This window comes from Sminthopsis crassicaudata, chromosome 1 (genome assembly GCF_048593235.1).
Source record: "Sminthopsis crassicaudata isolate SCR6 chromosome 1, ASM4859323v1, whole genome shotgun sequence".
Taxonomy (NCBI): Eukaryota; Metazoa; Chordata; class Mammalia; order Dasyuromorphia; family Dasyuridae; genus Sminthopsis; species Sminthopsis crassicaudata.
In genome coordinates, this window is record NC_133617.1 from 627,387,644 (window position 1) to 627,410,171 (window position 22,528).

Consider the following 22,528-nt stretch of genomic DNA (forward strand, 5'->3'; position numbering starts at 1 on the left):
ACTCTTTCAATATTAAAGCTTATTTGTAGGATAAATAATTCTCCCCGCCCAGCAAGCTGAGTAGTTCTACTGCAGATAATGCTTGAGCGGAGAAGAAAGGGATGCCGGGAAAAAAGGAAAAGAAAAAAAAAAAAAAAAGATGACTTCGGATTTGACTTCTAGAATTCAAAGGGGCTGTCTCCTAGCAACGCGCCGCGGAGCTCCCTCCGCCTGCGTGGTTCCCGGGGCAACCTCCCCGTGCCACTCTTCCCCTCCCCCTTCCATCCTCCCTGCCCTCTGCGACCGGTAACCATAGCAACAGCAACGGCGGGACTACTAGAAAGACCTCCCCGTCTCTCCCCTCCCGGGCTATAGGCAATTTCTATCCAACATCAGGTCCGGAAAATGGGAAATTGAACCCTTGGGTTTGGGAAAGGACCCTGAGGACTAGGGGGTGGAGGAGGAGGGAATCAACTTAAGGGACCAAATTGAGGAAAGGGAGGGGGACAGACTGGTGTGAGGGGAAAGTGGAGAAATGACCAATGATGGGCTGGATGCCCTAAGGTTTGTGTGTTTATCTGTTGGAAAAAGGAAACCAGAAGGTGGTTTATCCGTACAACTGAAAATAACATCTTGGGATAGTTCCAGGCCATGCCTGGCCCACACCCTCCAAAGGAAAAAAAAAAGTGGGGCAACTTTCCAACTTAATAGCCCACCTCTCTCTACCTGTTCCCAGGGGATGGCGTCCAGTCCTTCAGGGCCTCAGGAGAAAAAGGGCACTCTAAATTCACATAATCCCCCTACACCAGCGGTGAGTGCAGTGGGAGGATTGCAGGGAAAGGGGCAGTTTTCTCCCCCAAAATCAACCATCTGACCCTGGTCCCCTCAACTCTCATCCTTCCTGCAAGGTGTTAACCAGATCTGAGGAGTATTTGGTCCGTATCAGCACAGAACTTACCAACGAGGCCCTGATGGGAGCCCAATATCCAATAGGTCCTGACCTGCCCAAGGAATTGAAAAAACTGGACCAGGGGACTCAGATGTCCCGACACGGTGATCCCTGCTCTAATACAGTGCCCTGAACTCCAGCCCCAAAGTCTACTCCCTAGGAACCCGTTTTGAACCCTGGCAGGCCCCCCTTTAGGTGCCATTCCCACCTAACATCATACAACCTTACAAGCATCTGTGTTTCATTTCCGTATTCTTGATCTTACTACCCACTCCCTGTGACTAGTCATTCCAATCCCTTTTTCCCTTTTTGGTCACAGAGACAGGCACTCTTTCTAACTAGGGCCTATGTTTTCAGTGCCGCCAACCACTCGGACCAAGGGCACAGATACTCGGTGAGAATCCCTGAGGGGAAAGGTCACACCTTAGGGCACTGGGGAATTGAAGAAAGAGAAACAATAGTGTTATATGGGGCTTTTACAAATTGTTTTATTCATTACAACTTTGTAGGGTTGTGGAGTGCAAATATAATTTTTCCCATTTTACAGATAATAAAACAAAAAAGCTAAGTAACTTGTGAGTACAAGTGTTATCTTCCCCACTTACAAATAATAAAACAAAAATGCTAAGTAACTTGCTCACAGGTTTAGAAAGTATCAGAACCAGGTCTCGAACCCAATTCTTCATGTTCAAATCCAATAGCAGTCTATATTTTACAGGGGTGAAAGGGAAGTAGGAAATGAGAATCCACTTTTGGGAGGAAATATTATGGAGCACTTTAGGTGGGAAGGAACTTTGAAGAGGGAGTAGCTGGGCTGCACTCCACCATGGAATGCATTTTTACTATGGAATTCATTTTCTTCCTATCCCCATCCTTTCTTCTTCTTTGTAGTTCTGACAGAAACAGGACCAGAAACAAGACTCATCTCCTGCCATCCAGAGAGATGGTATGTGATAAGATTCTCTTCCAACCCGATGGGTCCTATTGAGAGCTAGGGATTGTAGAAAGGGATGTGAAAGAGAGATTCTTATGCTTTCTCACTTGAGGGAGGAAACTACAGGAATTCCCCTACCACAGAATAAGAAAAATTATACTCCAAATCCCAGAAACAAACCAAGCCCTTCTTCTTGCTTGTAATGCTCCAGGTTGAAGATTTTAAAGATGAGAAAGTAAAATTGCTGAAGTCGAAAGAGAAAGACCTATCCCAACGTAAGCAGGTGAGAAAGAACCAGTTCCCTAACTCTATTCCTGACTAGCACCTGGGAATGGAGTTTTGCATTAATCTCTATCCCTTCCTAGGTAGAGACTGTACGACAAGAGGACACTCTGGGTGGAACCATGTATTTGACTCCCCGACGGAATGCTCGGAGGTCGACTACAATCCCAGAAGGCCTCTCTTCCTATCCTTTGAGGAAAGAGCAAGGAAGTATCAAGGTATTTTGATCGTGGCTGCAACATTTTAAGGTAGAGTCAAAGGTACATTAACAAGATGGAATTCACCCAAAGAAAGGTAATTAGCATGAGGAGGAGCCTGGAGATCATTTTTATATGTAGCTTTTGAAGGAACTAAGTCTGCCTAGCTTGGAAGAGAGAAGACTTTGGGACAGATGTGAAACCTGACTTCATAGATTTGAAGTGTTATCGTATGGAAGAGGCAATAGCTGTAATCTGTATTTACTCCAGAGAGAAGAACTAGACTCAATGGAAGGAAGTGACAGGGAAGGAGATTTCCATTTAGGAAAGATATTCCATCAGAACTGCTCACCAGCTGCCTCAAAAAGCTCTGGGTTACTAGAAGTGTTGAAGCAAAGACTGGATGACCATCTCTCAAAGAGGTTGTAGGTGAGATTTCTCCGTGGTTGGATGTTAACTCAGATGACTTGTGTAAGACCCTCTACTACTAAGATTCTGTAGGGGTGCTTTAGGGGTTGGGGCAGGATCTAGGTTTGTGGTGACCAAGGGACAGCAGGTCACAAAAATATTAGGAGGGACAGAATACTTCCCTCGGAGGCTTTAGAAGCAGACCTTCTTCGACTCCTGACCCAAGAAAGGACCATTTAGGAAAGGGAGAAGGAGTTCACATCTCTCCTCTCCTCCCTTTCTTCCCTCAGAATGTGGCCTGAAGTCCCTTTCTTCACAATTCACCTGAAAAAATCCTAGGGTGGACTCCTGGCTATGAGTGTCATCATCCCCAAGACCCAAAGACTCTCCCAAACAAAGACATTCTTCTTCACTCCCTACAGCCCGGCCATGACACCATCAGGAGCCAAAGACTAATAAAGAGACGGGGACCCCCGCCTTCCCCTCCCCCAATTCAGGCAATGCTGTGGTCTGACCTTATCTGAGGAGGGTAATGAGTGGGATATACTATCACTGGTATAAGGGAGAGCGGGGAACAGTGGATTAGCTCATCTTTAAGGAGTTCTTCAGGTATATGTGATCTATAAGGTAGGTTGTCTAGGACATGACTTTATGAACTTCCACTACCACCTTGCTGGAAAAAAAAAAGGCATTCTATTTTTATAGTAGCATTCACTAAAGCTCAGCATCACCATTAAAAAAAAAAAAACACCCAAAAACCCCAAACCCAAAACTTGATGAAAAAAAAGCAAATTCTATTTTTATAGTAGCATTCACTAAAGCTCAACATCACCAGCATGTAAAGTGCTTTTGGACTATCCAATATTGCAGATTATCTGCTAGGGTTTTTTTGTTTGTTTGTTTGTTTTGAAGCTTGCATTGCTATTTTTATTTTATCAATAATAGGTATGTTTTTACATAGTGCTTTTTCCCCCTTTCCCAAGAGCTCAAAGTAGTTTATGCAAATCATCTATCCATTGTCACATTAGCCTTGAACCAGAAAGAACATCATCTCTCTGAAAGAGGAGAAATCTGGACTGAGCTCACAATACCCATCTAAGAGGTAGATTTGCTAGGGGTTTCTAATCTAATATCATTGATAATTGACTATTTTGAAGTACCTATTACTTTGTATTCTCTCCCAGAATCTCCCTCATTAACTAACATAGTCAGCTGAGGGTTGGTTATAGAGCACTGAGCTCTGAGGATAAGAGGAGTTCCCAGCTCTCCTCAAAAGTTACTATGGTGGAATGGAAAGATATCAAACACAGGAGGAATCAGGGGACCTTGTTTCTCTGCTCTTAAGTTAGTGGACTTGTAGAAATCACTTTTACTTTTCTAGGCCTCTTTTTCTTCCTTCAGCTGTACAATATGTGGTGAGATTGGATGATCTGGAAATTCCCTTTCATTCTCAAAGCTCTTAATTTCTCTCTGAAGGGCTGTTGCCATTAGATCTTCAGTTAAGCATTCAGAGAGTACTTGCTCCAAGCCTCAGTTGAACCTACTCGGCTTCCATAATAGTAGGAAGTATGGTCTTGTTTTGCCATTCCCCCAACAAACTCTTCTGCTCCCTCTTCCCACTTATAAGCTGCCCCCACCATAATACTGGGCCCAGTTACAAATGGTGATTCTCTGTTTATTGCTTGAAAACAAAAATCCAGAAGCCAGGAGTAGTAAAGGGTAGAATTGGGGGGAACCTGAAGGGAGGGAGGGATTGCAGGGGTTAGGGGTCATTTCCCTAGCCCTCCCTACTCTTACTCTGCTTAGCCAAAAGACTGGGGCTATTGGGCAAAAAGGGGCTGCCTGGAGCTCTTGGCCTGAAGGAGCAGTGGGTAGGGAAGAGCAAAAAGAAAATCCAAGAATGGATAGTGCTGGTAGGACAGGAGCTTGTGTGGCCAGGAAACTGGAAAGCAATGAGAGCCACCAGAGAACAAGGAAAAAGTTGTCGAGCCCTCTGAGATTGATCCCTGTGGTAGTCACAGGGACAAGTAGGTTAGGACCTGGACTAAGTAAGATATATTATCCCTCTCCCCTTATGATTGGCCCCAATGCTAAGTAACCAAGGGACAACCCTGTATTTTAGGGCTGGGGAGCCAGATTATGGATATAGGAGGCAGAAGGACCCCCTACATTTGGCAACAGAGAAAAAGGATGACTTGGGAGGCAGGATGCTGGCTTATTTTTACCAGAGGATCTTCAGGGTATTTATTGTCCTTAATGGGGTCTTAGGGTATTTACAAGGAGAAGGGAGAAGCATGAAATGTCGAGAGCTGGGAGTGGAGGATCCAGTTCATTTTACTTCCTCCCCCTTCCCAGGTTGGTCTGGGGGGAGAGGTCAGGAAGGGACATCTAAAAGTTCTTCTCCTTCCATTGGTGCTTAGATGGAGACTTCATATTCTCTTGTATCCTGGGGACAGAGATAACAGTGTCATCTGTCAGGGGTGGGAGGCAGGGCAAGAGGGATGCTATTCACCATCTGGTGGCCCCAGGAGATTCTTGAGGTAGGGACTTGGGTATGGTACAGCTGCTCTGAAGGGAGTCAGGACAGAGGGTCAAGGATTTTGTTGGCTGCTGAGCCACTGGGTTAATGGAGTTGGGAGTCTCTGAGAGGGGAAATGAGAGATGGGGGAGGGATAAGCAGGAAGACTTATGGGGAATATTTCAAACAGGCTCTGTAGTAGGATTAAGACTGGGATTTATGGGGCCACAAGGGCAGAACTCGAGATTATAAACCCCAAGCAGCAGGACTGGATGAAGGTTTTTACTCACCCCAGCTTCATAGAGTGGGTTGCTAAAATCCGACTCCACAGTGATAGGGCTGTAGGAGTGAGATCCAGAAAAGCCAAATAGAGATTTTCCTTGTAGCCTGGAAGAGGGGAGGCAAGAAAACGTGGGCCAGGTGCCTTTATCTGCCATCTTTATCATAATTAATCCCTCCCTCCCCCCATGTCTCAAAACACCAAACACCCACTACGTACCTCCAAGGTTTCCCAAGGCTATAATCTGCACAGCCTAGATGGAACCTAGATAGAGCCCAGAACCAACCAGAGAGCTAATTTCTTCAGGACAGATTGAGGGTGACCCAGTCAGAACTTGGAACCCTGGGCCTGACCTCCATTGGCATCCATCTTGTGAACAGCCCAGGCCCACCCACACTACTCCAAAACTCAAAAGTGCTCACTTGGTGTAGTAGAGATAAACACCCCCAATGAGTAAGATGACAAGGCCCAGGGGCAGCAGGATGGCCAAAGCTAGATTTCCACCTTCCATCTGCCGAGAAGGATCTGTGGTCTGTGTCACTGCAGGGAGGAGAAGACAGTGAACTCGGGTATCCTGCTGCTTAGCCTTGGGCTCTGTCTTTCAAGGGAACAAGGGCTTTTCCCTTTAGCCTTCAGTTCCCTCAAGGAACCCAATTGGCCTGTAACCCCAGCCCCTGATTCTTCCCTCAGAGAGGCTGTTCCCCTCCCCAAACCCAGGCATCCTGCCCCAACCAGGCCCTGGCTCTCCCCGTCATCCCTCACTGACCTTCCAGTTTTCGGTCGTCCAGTAGCTCCTCATAGGCCACTGCAGGGAGAGGAGGGAGTGGGGTCTGAGCCAGTGAGGGGGGAGGGCAGGAGGCCAGGCCAGGCAGGAGAACCTCCTCTCTGGTCCAATTTACCCAAATCTTAAATCTGTATTTCCTTTGTTCTCTTCCCCAAAGCATTTTTTTTTTTAACTCCTGAAGTGAACTTTATCCTGTTTCCTTTTCGTTCCTAAAGATCAGTGACCCTACCTCCCCAAGCCCCATCTCCACCGAGGGCCCCTGACCTCCAGGTCCTTGTTCCTACTTTGCAGAAGCTAGGAGCTGATCCAAGTCGAGCCCCCCTCCTGGCCCTTGCAAGCCCTATAAAGCCCTTCCCTTTTCTCTCCCAAGTACCTTTGCATAGTGGGGGCTGGCTGGTCCATTGAGAGGGGTGTCCCGGGAGGCAGGTGATGGTGACCTCCCCAATAAGTTCAAAGCCCTCATAGCAGAAGAACCGGAGAGACTCCCCAGCCTGGTAGTGATGCTTGTAGAGAGTCTGGTAGCCATTCTCTGGGACACCAGGGTTCAGGCATGGCTCGTACTTCACTGGAGGATGCAGAAGCCAGGGCCTAGTCACTGCCTTTTCCCATCACTTCTCACAATTTGCTTTTCAACACAACTTTTGGGATGTCATTCCCTTCTCCCTCCCACCCTGTCAGGTCCCTCTACCCCCAACCAGGACCGGGGACTCACGGACACACTTGGGGACACGGTCGCTCCACTTGGGGGTGCCTGTGTCCCGGTTGTAGCAGGTGAGGACTGCTGCCCCCTCTAGACTGTAGCCAGGTAGACATCGATACTGAATGTGGGAGCCAATGGGGAAGCCCGCATCGGAAGCTGTCCTGTGCCCATTGCTAATCTCTCCAGGGTCTGCACAGGTCATGACTAGGAGGAGAGAATGCATGTTAAGGGGCTTGGGGGGTATTCTTCCATTAACTGGCATCCAGCACCAGCGTTAAGTGGGTCAAGGAAAGTGTCAAGAGCCTATTCTGATCAGCTTCAGAAATCAGTTTCCATAGTATAGCATTAGTGTAGCATGTTACAGATTGCAAAATGCTTGTTCAAACATGTGAAGAGGTTAAGTGGAACAAAACTATCAACCTAGAATGGGAGTCCTGGTGTCTGATTCTAATCAGTCCTGGAGGTCAAAGGCGTTAAGAATCCCTTGGCTCAGGTCCCTGCCCTAGACATGGGAATAAGGGAAGCCACAGAGTGAGCGGACTTGCTCAACGTTACCATGCTCTCTTGGCAAATGAAGTTAGGCCGGATGATACTTCTAATTCTGACAAATCTATTCCAAATAGGCTAGAGGGGAGTTGGGGGCAGGGGGCAACTTGCACTCTCCCCTCCTCTTCCCTCTCCCCTGCCAAAGACTGGATGAGCTAGAGAAAGGCTCGAGGGGGTGGAACGTTGAGCCCAGAAAGGGTAGAAGAGCAGCGCCTAGGGGAGGGGCAGGATTGGGGCTCACTCTTCTGGCAGGCCGGGGGTGCAGCACTCCAGGACAGGTCCCACTGACAGGTGAGGATGTCTGAGCCGAGCAGCTCATAGCCAGGCTCACATTGATAAGTGAGAACGGTTCCCCGGATCAAGTCTCCATGGGATGCTGTCCTCCAGCCCCACTCTGGAGGGGGCAGTTCGGGGCATGTGTCATTCCGAGGCACTTCTAGAGAGGGAGAGAGGCAGGCTTTGAGGGGCCAGTGGGAGGCTCTGGCTTTGAGAATCTAGGATAGAGGAGAATCTCTGTCTGGGACAGGCAGTCTTAGACTTGGGTGGCTTTTCTTGGGGCTGTGAAGTGTCCAGCTGCTTCTAGATGAGCCTTAAGGATCCCTATGCTGAGGATTAGGTTCCTCCCCAGTATATTTCCAAATGGGGTCTTGAGTGGCCCCCTCCTGATCTCTGTGCCCAGTTACCTTTGAAATGCAACACGAAACCCTGACCCAAGCCAGGGTTAGGGGGCCCAGCTGGTGCCTGGAACTGCAAGGTGAGGTCCGGGCCAGAGGAGAGAAGGCGGCGACGAGGCTGGGGCCCTCGAAGCTGGGCTAATACCCGGGCACTGGGGCTATCTCCATCAAACAGGGTCAACATATCCCCTCCCCTAACATTCAGGCTGTAGGGATGGAAACAGGCTGCTAAATTATGGTTCCAATACATGCCCCAGGTCCCTCACTGCCTGCAGCACTGGCCTTCACACAGTCCCCCTGCCGCCCTCCCGCTCCCCCGCCTCACTTCTGCCTCCTTCCTCTGCCGAGTTCAGGCATTTGGCATGGAAGAAACCGCCCCCTAGAAAATGCCCCCTAGATGACATGGGAATCTGTCAAGCTGGCGAGTGTGGATTCCCTATCTTGTCCTACAAGGATGGTCTTGGGGAGTCCAAAGCAAGACAAGGCTGCCCTAGCTCCAGCCATGTCACAGGCGTAGTTTAGGAAATGACCTCCACCCCTTAGCATTCCTTGAAGCCAGTAATAATCCACTCCCCTCCAAGGGATGTACATCCCCAGCAGAATCCTTTGGCCCCAGACCACATCCCCTCATCTCTGCCCCCAAATACAGCCCACCCTCCCTCTCCCACCGCCAGTGCGTACATTTCAACTTGGAGCAAGATCCGTTTTTCCTCCTGGACATGAAGGCCCCACACACAGTCCTGCCCAGGGCTGTAGCTCTGGGGCCAGTCGGGAGAGAGGACCACACCAGCAGACTCAGACAGCTCCCCCCCACACATAGCTGGTGCAAGGGGAGGGGGTGAGGCAGAAGAAAGGATAGTAAGTAGGAAGATCACATTTAGAGCCTGAAATACCTTAGATATTATCTAGTCCAAGTCAGAGAAAACACTCAGAATAGAAATTAGCTTGTCCAAGATCACAGAGGTATTAGAATTAGGCTTCAAGGGGTCCAAGTCCTGGCAGGCTGAACCAGGCTCGGTCCTCAGTCCCTTGCAGGGACTGGGTTAGGGCTTGGTTCCAGGATTGGGAGAAAAGTCACTATCTTATAACTCCAAAATGATTAAGAATTCCACATTGGCCTTTATGGGGACATAATGCTGAGTTGGGGACAAGGGATCTCCATTTGTAAGGGGGGTTGTTTCTGATCTTAGCATTTAATAACATATGAGAGAGGGTCAAGAACACAGAATCCAGGCACATGTTGTCGTCCTCTGTGAAGGGGACTCACCTTTGCAGGCTGGCTCTGTGTCGTTCCAATGGGGATCAGAGGGGTCGATACACTCAATGGCACTTGGAGGACCAGGGGGTTCCAGGGCATATCCTGGGAGGCAGGAGAATGTAGCCAGTGCTCCAGGACGGAACTGGGGATCCGTGGAAGTGACGTTTCCATGAGCCAGGAATGGAGCAAAGCAGCGATCTTCCTCGAAGGCTGTAGAATAAACAGCAGTCAAGGGACTCAGCAAAGCCCCTCGTACTCCTTTATCCTTCCCATTCCCCACCCTTCTGCAACTTCTTCACCCCATCTTCATCTCTTCCTAACAGAAGCTTCATCCTGGGAGACTGCAAAATTGGTAGGGAGTCTTTGACATATTGATGGTTTGACTGAAAACAAGTTATTTAATCTTTGTGTCCCCAAACTTAAGACTATAGTCCATTATTACAAGGAGTTTCCATGATGAAAATTCCCTATGCCAGTGAAATCATTGGTCTGGACCAAAACAAAACCCAACAATAACCTCTTGATTAATCCTGCTGATGGAAGTTCATATTATCGATAATCTAAAACAAATAATCCAAAAGTTATTCATAGTCATATTTGAAAGACAGTGAATGATTCCTTCCCATCCCCTCTCCCTAGTTACTCTTAGCATGGGAGGACACTAAGGTTTTCAGATGACATCTATCAATCCTTCACTTTACAGATGAGGAAATGATGCTTAGAGATGAGATAAACCAGCTAATTAGCGATGGCTTCATCATTCTAACAGCTTTATATTCTCTTGATTTAAGAACTCAGTCTGCCTTCCCTAACCCTATATCTCCTGAGAGGAGATATGACCACTGCTTTCTCTTTTGCACACTTGCCACCCATTTTCAAACCAATTTTACTGTGGGCAATAAGGGGAGAAAAGGCAAAACATATTTGTAAGACTAGGCCTTAGGCTGGGGTGGGTCTGTGGCATTTAGGGACTGCAGAAAAGTTCAGATTAGGCAGATTCCCATAATGCCCTCTTTAGTTTCCAGCGGCAAGACCCCTTTATCCCTTCCATCACAAATGCCTGACTAGTCCAGGCTGAGGAAAGAGAACAGGAGTTGATATGGAGAGAGTGCACACATAAGAAAGGGAAAATGGATTTATGAAGTTTGGGGAGCTATTGCTTGGGTGCTCGCTAGATTTAAAGAGAGCCTTCTGAGTCTTGGGTTTAAGATGTTCAGGGTCTATAAGGTTTGGGATATGAAAGTGTTGAGAAATTCTATGGGGGTGTGGGAAGTTCAGGGAGGGTAGAATTGAAAGACTTCTCTAGATGTGTAGGGTTGAATTTTGGGAGCTTTTAGGGTTTCCAGTTCTTAATCCCTAATCATGCAATGAATGACAAAACAAATGGAGTTTGAATCTAAAAAGGATGAGCTATCTTTTGAAGGATACTGGCCCCAGTTTTGGGGTCCCCCTTGGGGGGCTTGTTACCCTCATATCGGAGGCTTAGTAGCAAGGGGTTGGCTGGTGTCTCAGAAAGCAGTTCCACATAGAGGGATTGGGCATCGCTGATCAGTCCTCTCTCTGGGACATCATCCATGTCTGAGTCGTAGATCAGTGGGGAGAGGGGACCACCCCCAGATCGGACCACCAGTCTGGGGATGGGAGGAGGTGATCAGGGCCACCAGGCATAAGAAGATTCATCTCCAGAGCCTCATCCCTGTAGGTCACTTAAGTTTTCTCCCTTATCATTCCCTCACTGAGGATGAGAATCTCTTCCCCTCTATCTCTATATCCCTCCTTCCCCCACTACTTTCCCTCCATAGGACCATAGCCTTCTCCCCCACATCCCTCCCCATGTCTTTGAGAGCTTTCTCACCCAGGTGTCTCCTTCCCCCGTAGGATACGAACTTTCTTCCCTGGAGCCCCCTTTTCAGTGAGAACCTTCTCAAGAACCTCCCTTTCCCCATAGAGAGTGAGAGACTATAGTCTCTCCACCTTCAGGTGAGAACTTGCCCACTGTGAGGCATGAACTTGCTCTTCCACAATCCCCTCACCTATCATTGTCCTCATCCAGTGAGACCCTTTCAAAGTGCAGGTGTAATCTCCGTCCTTCAGCTGCCTCGATGACCCATCGACAGGTAAGGTTGGGCCCTACAGCCCCTCCAGGTTCAGGGGAGACAATCCGGCCAAGAGTAGCATTGTGGATGGAGCCTCCACAGGCAGCTGAAGGGAAAGAGGAATCAAAGTAGTTTATTGCGCAGGCAAGAAATCCGTTTAACTTTTGTTCTTGCCCAAACCTGCAAGGTGGCTTCTGTTCTTTGAGGCCCCGCACTCATCACATTCCCCAAAGCCCTGTCTCTCTGGGCTTCTCATCCAGTCTCACAGGGATTTGCATGCTTTTTTCCAAGACAGCAATACTCTGAGGCATAAGAATATTCTCCCAAACATCTCCCCTTCCGCCTAAACCAGGAATGCCTGCTCTCCTGCTGCTCACCAAGGCAGGCCGGAGGTTCCCCACTCCAGGCTGGTCGGGTAGCATTCAGACAAACGAGGGTGTCTTCCCCTTGCAACTGGTAGCCTGAGTCACAGTGAAAGGTGGCAGTCCCTCCAGGGTGCAGGTCCGTAACGCTCACATCTCCATGAGGTGGCCGGGGAGGAAAGCCGCAGCTCAGGAGGTAGGCTAAGAGAAGACAAGGAGAAAGAAACTAGGACTGGCTGTTCCTTTTCGTCTCATGCTAAACACTCTTGGCTCTTCTCTTAAACCTCTGGCTTCACTTCACTTCCTCCTGCCCAACCATTACAGTCTCACCTTGGGGGTACCTGAGCACCAGTCAACCCAGCAAATTTCCTAGGGACAATCCTAAAAAATTATCAAATCAAATACAGAGTAGCATAACATCAACTGAATAAAGTGAATAAAAGGCAGCATGGAAAGATTACTGGAATGAGTGAATACTTAAGCAAGAGACCTGAGTTCAAACTCTGGAGGGCCTTAACCATCCTGGGTAAGTTATTTTCCCCAGCCTCAGACTTCTGCTCAGTAAAAGGAGGGGTTAGATCTATTCATCTCTGATGATCCTTCCCATTTTTAACATTCTAAGTCCATAGGCAACTAGGTGGCACAATGGAGAGAACACCAGGTCTTGAGTCAGATTTTTTTTTTGCTGAAGCAATTGAGGTTAAGTGACTTGCCCAGGATCACACAGTTAAGTGTTAAGTGTCTGAGGTCAGATTTGAACTCAGATCCTCCTGATTTCAGGGCTGATGCTCTATCCACTGCACTACCTACCTGCCCCAGAGTTCTAATACTATTTAAGACACTGTGTGGCTCTGAACAAATCATTTCATCTCTCTGCCTCAGTTTCCCCATCTATAATTGGGGACCTAATTCACAGTATTGTTGTGAGGATCAAATAAAATATTTGTAAAGGGCATTACAAACTTTAAAGTGCTATATAAGTACAACTCATGGTGATTGAGTGAAGACAAATTTTTTGAGACAAATTGAATTACAATAAATAAGACATTGATTCACAAGAGTCCACAGTCAAGTCTGACCTCTGAGTGATCATTTGCAAAGCATTTAACACCTCTGCCTAATTTCCTCTTCTGTGCCTCAGTTTCCCCAATTATAATTAGAATCTAATTCACCTGATCAAATATCTGTAAAGGGCATTGCAAACTTTAAAGTACTATATAAATATAACCTATGGTGATGACAATTAGGTGAAGAAGGCGAATTTCTTGACACAAATTGGAACTATAATAAATAAGACATTCACAAAGGAGTCCACAGTCAAGTCTGACCCCTGAGTGATCATTTGCAAGGCATTTAATCTCTCTGTCTTATTTTCTCTTCTGTAATACCTCACAGAAGAGCAAATGACATATATAAAGCAAGGAGGTACTAGTTAACCTCTATGTGATTTGATGTCCAACACAGGTTCCCTGTATATATCAGGTGTTTAACAAATGTCTGTTGGGTTAAATTGAGCCCCGAGCTCCCCCACCAGTGTTGGAGCCCACACATGACCATGTATAGTCTTGTATTGTTCTCTGATTGCTTCATGCTATTTCTGCCATCACTCTTCTAAGGCTCCGGAAGCAGGGACCATGTCTCCAAAAGGCCTCATGGTTCAGGAAAATGAGCACTGACTTTCAAATCAGACAAGATTGAGTTCAGAGGATGGCTCCACCACTACTTCCTGAGTCTCTTGGTCAAAATATCCTCTCAAAATCCATTCTTCAGTTCCACTCCAACCTACAGTGCTACACAACAGTCTCAAAGTCTGGGATGGTCCCTTTAAGCTATCAGATGTCCCTAAGGCTGTTCCCACCTCAGTTATATCTGACTCTTCCATGACTCCATTTGGGGTTTTCTTGGCAAAGATATTGGAATGGTTTGCCATTTTCTTTTCCAACTCAAGAGGAAACTGAGGCAAACAGTTGTGATTTGCCCAGCGTCACGCAGCCAGTAAGTATCCACTGCACCATCTAGCTTGCCCCATTCCCACATATTTCTTCCCTCAGAGAACCTGGCAGTCAGGCTGCAGCCTGCAGCCTTGCTGTAGTGAGTACCTTTGCTCTTATGTCTCTGTGAGTTCATGCCCCTACAGTGGCAGGGACACCAAGAGACTCATGACCCTGGCACAAGCTTTGCTTTCCTAATCCATGAGGTTTTTAAGGAATCAACATAATTCACATTTTAGGGGACATCTCAACATGTCAAACCAATCATGGAGGCTCCATTAACCCAAGGGATCTCATTCTCTTGCTTGGAGAATAGTAGGAGAGAATCGTGATAGAAGCAGCAGGATTGGGTGCTGGGAAAGTGTGCATGTTTAAATATACATGGAATAAGCACGAACATATGAACATGGATCCATGGATCTTGTATGTGTACACTATATACTTAAAATCCATGTATATGTAAATATAGGCATAATGAGCATGTTTACATATGTATTTACACATAAGTGCACAAATGTCCTTTTTGAACCTATCCAGCCCCAACTGGTCTTTGGTAGAAGACCACAGGAAGATTCCAGGGAGCCTAGCCAATGTAAGGAGTATCTGCCCAATATTGTGTGCTAAGTGCCCTCAAATAGGAACACAGAAGAGTGACTATTCAGCGCAGGGGTGACCACACCCATCCCTCTCTATCATGGATGTTCCTCCATCCTATTGCCTCTTACTATCAGTCATCTTGGAGATGTGCCCAGAGGCACTCCAAGTGGTCCCTGCATGGTTACACCATCTGTCCACTTGAACACAGGCCTATTTCAGGATCTTAATTCTTCTCACCCTGGTAATGGATCCTGAAACCACCACCTCGAGGGGTCCGGGGACTCCGGAAATGCAGAAGCAGCTTGTTAGTTGGGCTCCGAAGGACTTGACCCTCCCCTAGTAGGGAGGCATTGGCCAGGAGCTGGGGTGCTGGTGCTGGTGCACCACCCACAGCCAACACGAGCAGTCCCTCTTCTCGAGACAGGTTGAGAGACTGTACCTGGAAGATTAAAGCAACAGACCAGGCTAGAAGGAAGATAAGGAGTACTCAGAAATCTTTGATCCTGCCTAGCCCTTCTGTAATGGATCTATACTTTTTCAAACATTAATAAAATTATATAACAGAACTGGAAGAACCTTGAGAATATAGTATTAAAGAGAACTGGACTTAAAAAACAGAAGACCCACATTTTAGTCTTGGCTCATCAATTACTGTAAGAAGGGCTTCCATGTCATCTACCTAATAGTGCCCAAGGAACATCATCTGGGAATCCTATGATAGGAAGCAAGTCACTAACCCTTTCTGTTTATTGTTGTACAACTTCAGGTTGTTGAGAAAAACAATTTGTAAACCATAAAGTACTACATACATGTGAGTTGATCTCATTATCTAGTGCAATTTTCCCATTTGGCAGATATGTCAAGTGACTTCTCCAAGGTCACACAGGTAGGTAATGGAAGAGTCCCAGAACTCCAGTTAGCATGATAAGAGTACAAGGAACTCAGAGAGAATCAGAACTGGGCTCTATCCTTTATCAACAATATGATTCTGGGCAAGTGTCTCTTCTGGGGCATCAGGGTGATCTTTTAAATAGTGAGAAGACTGGAGTAGATAGTATCTTAGGTTTACGCTGAGGTTCCACAAGGTGTAATTCCTAGGACAGGGCTCTTTCAGCATCTTCCCTACTACTACCACTATTGCAGGGAAAGGGAAGAATCGATTTCTAGTGATAAGAATGGAGTCCTAAGTACCTGAATTTCAATGCCATAGCCAGGATAGACAGAGATGCTGTAAGTGCAGTCAAGAGGTCCCAGAGTGGGTGCAGCTGAACGCCCAAATTCTGGAGATTCTACATAACCTTCACCCTCTGAGACATTGTTGTTACATAAAACTAAAAAAAAAAAATCCACAGGGTCATGAACTTCCCATGACAATTCAAGTGTCCTCATTTCCCCTCTCCCCTATTCATACTTCCTAATCATTCTTACTAGTCTATCCTTAAATACAATACACTCTCATCTCTCTCAGAACCTTATTCCCATCTCTATATACATCACTATTCATCCATTTACACCCAACCTTCTCCTCTCCACATTGGTGCATTACCTGGGCTTGTCACTGTGGTGACTGTGGTTGTGGTAATGAGGGTAGTTGTGGTCTCTTCCTCTCCTCCCTCAGACCCAAGAGGTGGGCCTGGAGAGGCAGGACCTGGGGGGGGAGGTGCTGTGGTTCCAGGAGGCGGAGTCAGTAGCTCAGGTGCAGTAGGTCCAACCCCCCTTGCTCCCTTAGGAGTCACAGCTGTTGTCAGGGGTCCTGTTCCTGGTTCTGTAACCCAAGGTGGGGAGGGTGGGGCAAGAGTCTGGTCTTCTGTATCAGCAGCTAGTGTGGGGACCAGAAAGGATCCTGAGACAGCAGGGTGAAGACAAAGAAAGTCTGAAGTAAGGAATCTGAGGACAAGTAGTCTTTGGGACAGAAAGGACTGTTCTAGGTGATGGGCTGGAAAATGAAAGGATTTGGGCCTCCATCCTTACAGCCCTCCCACACATTCTCCCAAAAGAATCTCTCTATCCACCCAGAAGGATCCAGGTCAAGCTCAGGCTGATTAGGATGAGGACATGGCCAAGAGAAAACCATTTCTAGCCCCTTCCTCCCATAATAGACCATGACATAAAGCCTAGATTGTGCTTACACTTCCAACTCTTATATCCCACGGTCCCAGTGTTCTTCCACATTATTCTCTTCAGCCTCCCATCCTATGTACTTCTAAATATTTGTATCAAGTTTCCTTTAGATTATTTTCTGTTTTCCTGTCTCTATCTTTGCTCCCATGTTTTCAAACTGCCTTGGTCCTTCTGAGTCTTACCAGGGATGTCCCCGATCTCTGGCCCCCTCCTTAGTAGAGCTCCATGTATCAGCTCAGCCAGTGCAGCTGGTGGAATTGTGGGAGACTCACTGCTTTCCCCTGCCAGACTCTCCTCCTCCATTAAGGGCACACCTAGAAGGAAATGTCCCATGAGTCTGAGAGAATTGATTACCTCTTCTTTCTTCCATATTTGTGCTTCTCCTATATCGTTTCCTATGCTTCCACAAGCTTCTCAAGCTTTAATCATTACCTATTCAAGTCATAACCTCAACTTCTGTTCTTTTCTACTCTAGAGAGTAGAATTTGGGATAGGGGGTTAAGATGCTTGGAAACAGGTAATTACATTTCCTTCCATTCTATTTCTTCAACCATTTAGATACAGGAAAAGGAAATGAAGGCCTTCTGTGTACTTTTGACAAAACATGGACAGCTCCTGGTTGGTAGGCGAAGGTTTTGATTCCATCCTCTCTGCCAGAAGTGGCAGAGTTCCCTCTCAGGTGCCTGTGCTGGTGTGTGCCAGTATTTCTGGGCTGTTGTCTCTCTTTTGCCCATATCTTTGAGTATCATCTCTGTAGTGTCTGCTGTTCTCTCTCTCTCTCTCTCTCTCTCTCTCTCTCTCTCTCTCTCTCTCTCTCTCTCTCTCTCTCTCTCTCCCCCTCTCCTAATAGCTCTCTAATGGTTTCTGCCCCCCCCTTTTTTTTTTAGCACCTCCAGGTCTCTCTGTACCATCTGCTGTTTTGTGCTCCCCCCCCCCCGCAACTTTATGTCTATCTCTCTATCCTCTATCTCTGGCACCCATAACCTCTTTCTGGTTCTCCTGTATTTCTCGGAGTTCCTGTCTCTCTCTGCATACATCTTGCTTTCTGGTTTTCCCTGAGACTCTTTTTCTAGGTCTCTGGGCCTCTATGAAGCCAAATATGCCCATGTGCCTGTGTGTAGGTCTGTGTAGGCAGTTGCTTTGCTGTGGATCTGTCCTCACTCAGACGTCCATCTGCCTTTAGCCATATGTCAAAGATTAAGTATATATCCTGCAGTATACCCCCTTTCTCTCCTCCCCTCACCTGCCTCTCTGCCTCGGATCCTTGTCTTTCAGCACCATAGGAACTACCTCCCCCATTTCTGGATTTAACCCCTCCTGATCCCCTTGTCCTTCGATTCTTCCTCCCCTCCAACAGCCCCAGGGACTGGACTTGGGGGAACTCTGAGTGCCGGGGGTAAAACCCTAGATCCCTTCCCTCTCCCCTTCGCCACTGCAGCGCCCCTCCCCCTTCCTCTGCCAGCTCGGAGAAAGCCGAAGGCCAGACGTGAAGAGAATGGGGGCTGTAGGAGGAGGCAGCATCCCCAAGGCTTCTCTTTGCAGCATATACTGAACGCCCTGCCCCCTTCACATTGGGGGTACAGCTCCTTCATCTCTTACATGCAAGCCCATATTTTCTTACCGCAAGTCCAGGGACAGCTGAACAGCAACAGCAGCAGCGGCGGGGGCAGGAGCCCAGCTCCGGGGGTCCCCATGACACCCTGATCCCCAAATCCCCCTCTCGCACCCCGATCCCTGCCCTCCCAGGGGCTGCAGAGCCAGTCGTCTTCACTCAGCTTCTTGGCTATGCCCCTAATCCTTCCCTCCCCAGGAGCTGAGGAGCTAGTCTTCTTGATCTTCTTCCTATTCTGCTCCGTCTACTACCGCTTCCTTTTAAGGAAGAAAATCCAGGGCTCGACAGGAGGCGAAAGGCTGAGGTGGGTGTGTGTGTGTTGAGGAATATAGGGGAAAGACTGGGGACCGAAGATTCTTGGCTTTCTCTCCTCCTTGGATGCCCGGTCGGCTCTCTTGCCCGGACACCTCTGTCCTCTCTCTTCCCGTGGGGGGGAGGGGGGAGGGGGCGCGGCTGCGTCTGCAGGGGGTGGGGCGCAGCGGGGGAGCGCTAAATCAGAGCCGGCTCTCTCAGAGGTCGGGACGCCTGGGTCCCACTCTCTGCCCCTGACGCCTGTTTTCGGCCTCGATTAGATCCCAGGTGGTTGGGTGCAGGGCAGAGATTGCAATTGTAGCTTGGGGGGGAGGTGGAAAGAATGAAGGCTAGGGAGGAGTATCGAAAGGGTTCTGGAAGGGTTCTATGGGGAAAGAGGAGGGGGGTCGCAGGGTCCTGGGGAGGGAGATGCGGGGTGGGGGCAGCTCGAGAGCTGAGGCTGCGAGAGGGAGAAGCTGAGAAAGGTGTCGAAGCCCACGTCAGATCCTGGGGCCGGGCGAGGGGAGGGGCCTGCTGCGTGGGTATGTGGGGGAGACCGAGGAGGGAGGGTACACTGTGTGAAGGCGGGCCCCGAGTCATGTCCGTCCCCCACCCACATCCGCACTCCTTAACCCACTGGTGAGAGGGAAAGGAAGGCCTCGGTCCAGTCTCGGATTAGTGCCCCCGCCCTCAGGATGAACATCTGGAATTTTAATCGCGTCCCACCGATCTGTAAGCCGCAACGCAGCTGCATTTCCTCCTGTTTCCCAAGACACCCCACTCTGCCCCCGGATTTCACCCCCTCCCTTTCCTCAGCCATGGGGTGAGAGGGAATTTACTCTCAGGTCCTCCCTGCCCCCAGCCACTACACCGGCTTTCTAACGGGAGAAGGAAGCGGGCGGGGGTCTAACGTCTGAACTGTCCCTTCTCGATTTCCTCAGGGAATCCCTTCCCCAGAATCCTTCAAACGAGCTTCAGTGCGGAGTGCACCTTGTCCCAAGCTTGTACAGTGCTCCTCCTGCCCCCCTCCTTCTCTCCCTTCTAGAACTGTGCCCGCTGCTTCGTTGCCCTCTTCCCGCGAAGGCATTAACGGGCTCTGGGGTGCAGGCCTTTTTCAGCACCACCGACCCAAGGACAGCGCTCTCCCCAGCCCCGCCCCTCCGCTCCTAACGCGGCTCTCCACGCTGATTGGCTGGGGAGGCCTCCACCTTCGCCTCTCGCAGGCAATCACCGGCGTCCCGTGCCTGCCTTGCGGGAAGCGTAGGCTGGAGCTGGAAGGGAGAAGAGTCACCTAGAGACAGACTGGGGAGGCTGTGTCCCGAAAGCTGCTGACTTGATTGCCTCCCGCGGCTTGTCAGCGCCGCCCTCGCCCCACCAATCTGTCGGTCTCTCCATCTCCCCATCCGTTGGCTCCATGCCCCGCCCCTCCCTCCCCCTTTTCGCATTGCGGGCCGGCCGGACTCCAACGCAACCACCTCAGAGCCCAACTTGACGCCCAGCCAAGGAGGGGAGTCCAGCCCTGTCAGTCTCGCTTCCCAAGCCTCCAGGGGTCATCCGTCCCCTGCCCCCACCCCCGGATTACAAAAGTTCCCTCTCCCTTCCGTGCCTTGCCCCCTCCCCTCTGCTCTTTCCCTTCCTGACGCGAGTATCCGAGAGATGCGGCTGATTCTGGGGTGGACCTGAAGTGATGGGTGCGGAGGTGGGAAGGGGGGGAGAAGGTGACGTCAGGGTGAGTGGGAAAGGAGGGGGAGAGAGGAGAGGAGAATAGAGAGAAGGGATAGAGCGGAGTTAAGGGGAGGGGAAAAGGAGACGAGGAGGTGGAGAGGGACAGAAGAGAGGAAAGGAAGGAGAGGGCTGTGGAGGGAAGGTGGAAGCTGCTGCAGAGGACTAGGATCCATCCCAGGATCTGAGGGCTGCATGATGAGGTGGGACAGGAACTGCTGATGGAGGAAGAGAGAAATTGAAAAGTGGAAGCAGAATCGTGGAGGCAGAAGCCCCAGAAAAAAAGGGGCTAGGAAGGAGAGGTGATGGAGAATGAGGAAGACAGCATGGAGTAAGGCCCCAGGAGGGTAAATCTGAGGTTGCTAGAGGAAGAAGCCGGTAGGGCAGGGAGAGGAGGGAAAGATTTAGGGAATGCCTGGGGCCTTTTGACTAGACTCCCCACTCCATTTCCACCATGCCCCCTTGGCCACTACCCCTGGCCTGCCCAGCCCTCACTCTGATCCTTGGGGCCCTCACATCCCTTTTCCTCTGGTACTGCTATCGATTGGGCTCACAGGATACCCCAATCCCTGGGGCAGGGGGTGCTAGCAGAGGTGCTGGAGCTGGTAGAGGTTCTGAGGCTAGAAGTCAAGGGTCAGGGATCATCAGGGAGCCTGGTGAAGGGCCTGGGGCAGAAGGCCTGGTGAGTCGGAGACTTCGGGCCTATGCCCAGCGTTACTCCTGGGCTGGGATGGGGAGGGTGAGGAGGGCAGCTCAGGGCAGCAGCGGCCTTGGTGGAGGTCCAGGGATCCAACGCCCAGCTCTACTCTTTTTGCCGGATCTTCCTTCTGTTCCATTTGTGCCCCGGGATGCTCAGCGACATGATGTGGAACTCCTTGAGAGTAGTTTCCCTGCCATTCTTCGGGACTTTGGAACTGTGAGCTGGGATTTCTCAGGGACATCTTCTCCACCACGGGGTTGGTCTCCTCCCTTGGCCCCTGGGTGCCACCAGTTCCTCCTTTACAGGGCTGGTCGGTGTCAGCCAAATAATTGCCGACGCTGCCCAGGGGCATATCGAGCTCTTAGAGGACTGAGAAGCTTTGTGAGTGCCAATTCTTTTGGCAATGCTGGTTTTTCTGTTCTTCTGCCTGGAGCCAGACTTGAGGGACGCTGTGGACCCACTAATGCTCGGGTTCGTTGTCACTTGGGTAAGTAGTGATCAATGATGTTTAGGTCAAACCTAGGGTAAAATGGAAGATTATGGGTCTATCTGGGGAAGTGATAGGAATTTCTGAGTTTGGTGACTCCTCTGATTTTTACCCGGGCCTTCTCCAACAGGCCTGAAGATTCCCCCTGGCTGTGAATTAGTTGTTGGGGGTGAGCCCCAGTGCTGGTCGGAGGGACATTGCCTGCTCGTGGATGATTCTTTCCTGCACACTGCAGCTCACAATGGTAACCAGGACAGAGTTCTGCAAATACGGGATTTGGGAGTCTAAAGTGGGGTTTGGCCAATCTAGATTTAAGAATGAAACCAAACAATTAAAATCCTCTGCTTTTTTTTTTTTTAATCTCCAGGCTCTGCAGAAGATGGCCCTCGTGTGGTCTTCATTGTTGACCTCTGGCATCCCAATGTTGCTGGGGCTGAGAGACAAGCTCTTGATTTTGTCTTTGCACCTGACCCCTGAAGGGTAAATTGATGTCCCAATATGCCCCCTAAAAAGCCCCCCTCCCCCCACCCTGGTCTCCTATCCATGAACCACAAACACATTGGACTTGGACAGCTTGGTATGACATGGTTTGCCTCTCACTTCTGGTGCTGTTATGGGTGTCACTGATGGGACATGTAGAATTGAGAAGGTGGCATATCCAAGAACTAAAATACAAATTTACAAAACTCTTTAAATCCTGGCAGCATCCTTCTATGATATATAAGAGGGACACAAAGCTGAGATTGGATAGTTTCAGATGCAGTATTATAAAGCAAAGAACACTACATTTAAAGTGAGAAAACCCAGTTTCTAGGCTTGCTCCTGCCACTAAGATTTTGTTTTTAAACAAATCATTTAACAACCTGAAATTCAGGTTCTTACATCTCTGAAATGACAGGGCTGGACCAAATAACCTAAGATTCCTTTCAACTCTACAAATAGGTGAAACTTACCTATCCTGCACAGAAGTTCCCCAGCCTTCTCTCATCACACCCCACAAAACAAATTCCAGCCTGTCAAACAAAATCTTTCTTCCAGGA

The 22,528-nt window shown here is 49.0% G+C and overlaps 3 protein-coding genes across 5 annotated transcripts; 2 read left to right on the plus strand and 1 right to left on the minus strand.

Annotated features, from left to right (window-relative positions):
• Positions 1-186: 186 nt before the first annotated feature.
• On the plus strand, positions 187-3,250 carry LOC141561699 (uncharacterized). Of its 2 annotated transcripts, none has more exons than XM_074301662.1 (9): positions 187-375; positions 716-790; positions 888-1,032; positions 1,286-1,322; positions 1,820-1,874; positions 2,074-2,145; positions 2,228-2,362; positions 2,612-2,770; positions 3,040-3,250. In XM_074301662.1, exons 2-8 carry the CDS (start codon positions 719-721, stop codon positions 2,768-2,770), a joined length of 675 nt encoding a protein of 224 aa, XP_074157763.1. In that variant the 5' UTR covers positions 187-375; positions 716-718; the 3' UTR covers positions 3,040-3,250. The 2 variants fall into 2 exon arrangements, with proteins under 2 accessions (XP_074157763.1, XP_074157843.1); XM_074301742.1 differs by having other exon boundaries at positions 3,172-3,250.
• Positions 3,251-4,406: 1,156 nt separating this feature from the next.
• SEZ6L2 (seizure related 6 homolog like 2) lies at positions 4,407-18,705 on the minus strand. Of its 2 annotated transcripts, XM_074301198.1 has the most exons (18): positions 18,298-18,705; positions 16,859-16,990; positions 16,102-16,398; positions 15,747-15,886; positions 14,793-14,994; positions 11,983-12,168; positions 11,543-11,711; positions 10,977-11,140; positions 9,519-9,719; positions 8,933-9,071; positions 8,261-8,457; positions 7,819-8,013; positions 7,044-7,235; positions 6,705-6,896; positions 6,314-6,352; positions 5,970-6,087; positions 5,558-5,654; positions 5,066-5,195 (listed from the first exon to the last, which is right to left on the minus strand). In XM_074301198.1, exons 1-18 carry the CDS (start codon positions 18,368-18,370, stop codon positions 5,166-5,168), a joined length of 2,763 nt encoding a protein of 920 aa, XP_074157299.1. In that variant the 5' UTR covers positions 18,371-18,705; the 3' UTR covers positions 5,066-5,165. The 2 variants fall into 2 exon arrangements, with proteins under 2 accessions (XP_074157398.1, XP_074157299.1); XM_074301297.1 differs by lacking the exon at positions 6,314-6,352 and having other exon boundaries at positions 4,407-5,195.
• A 1,693-nt stretch (positions 18,706-20,398) lies between these two features.
• Positions 20,399-22,174, plus strand: ASPHD1 (aspartate beta-hydroxylase domain containing 1). The gene is made up of 3 exons (XM_074301552.1): positions 20,399-21,488; positions 21,619-21,732; positions 21,856-22,174. Exons 1-3 carry the CDS (start codon positions 20,756-20,758, stop codon positions 21,963-21,965), a joined length of 957 nt encoding a protein of 318 aa, XP_074157653.1. The 5' UTR covers positions 20,399-20,755; the 3' UTR covers positions 21,966-22,174.
• Positions 22,175-22,528: the final 354 nt, after the last annotated feature.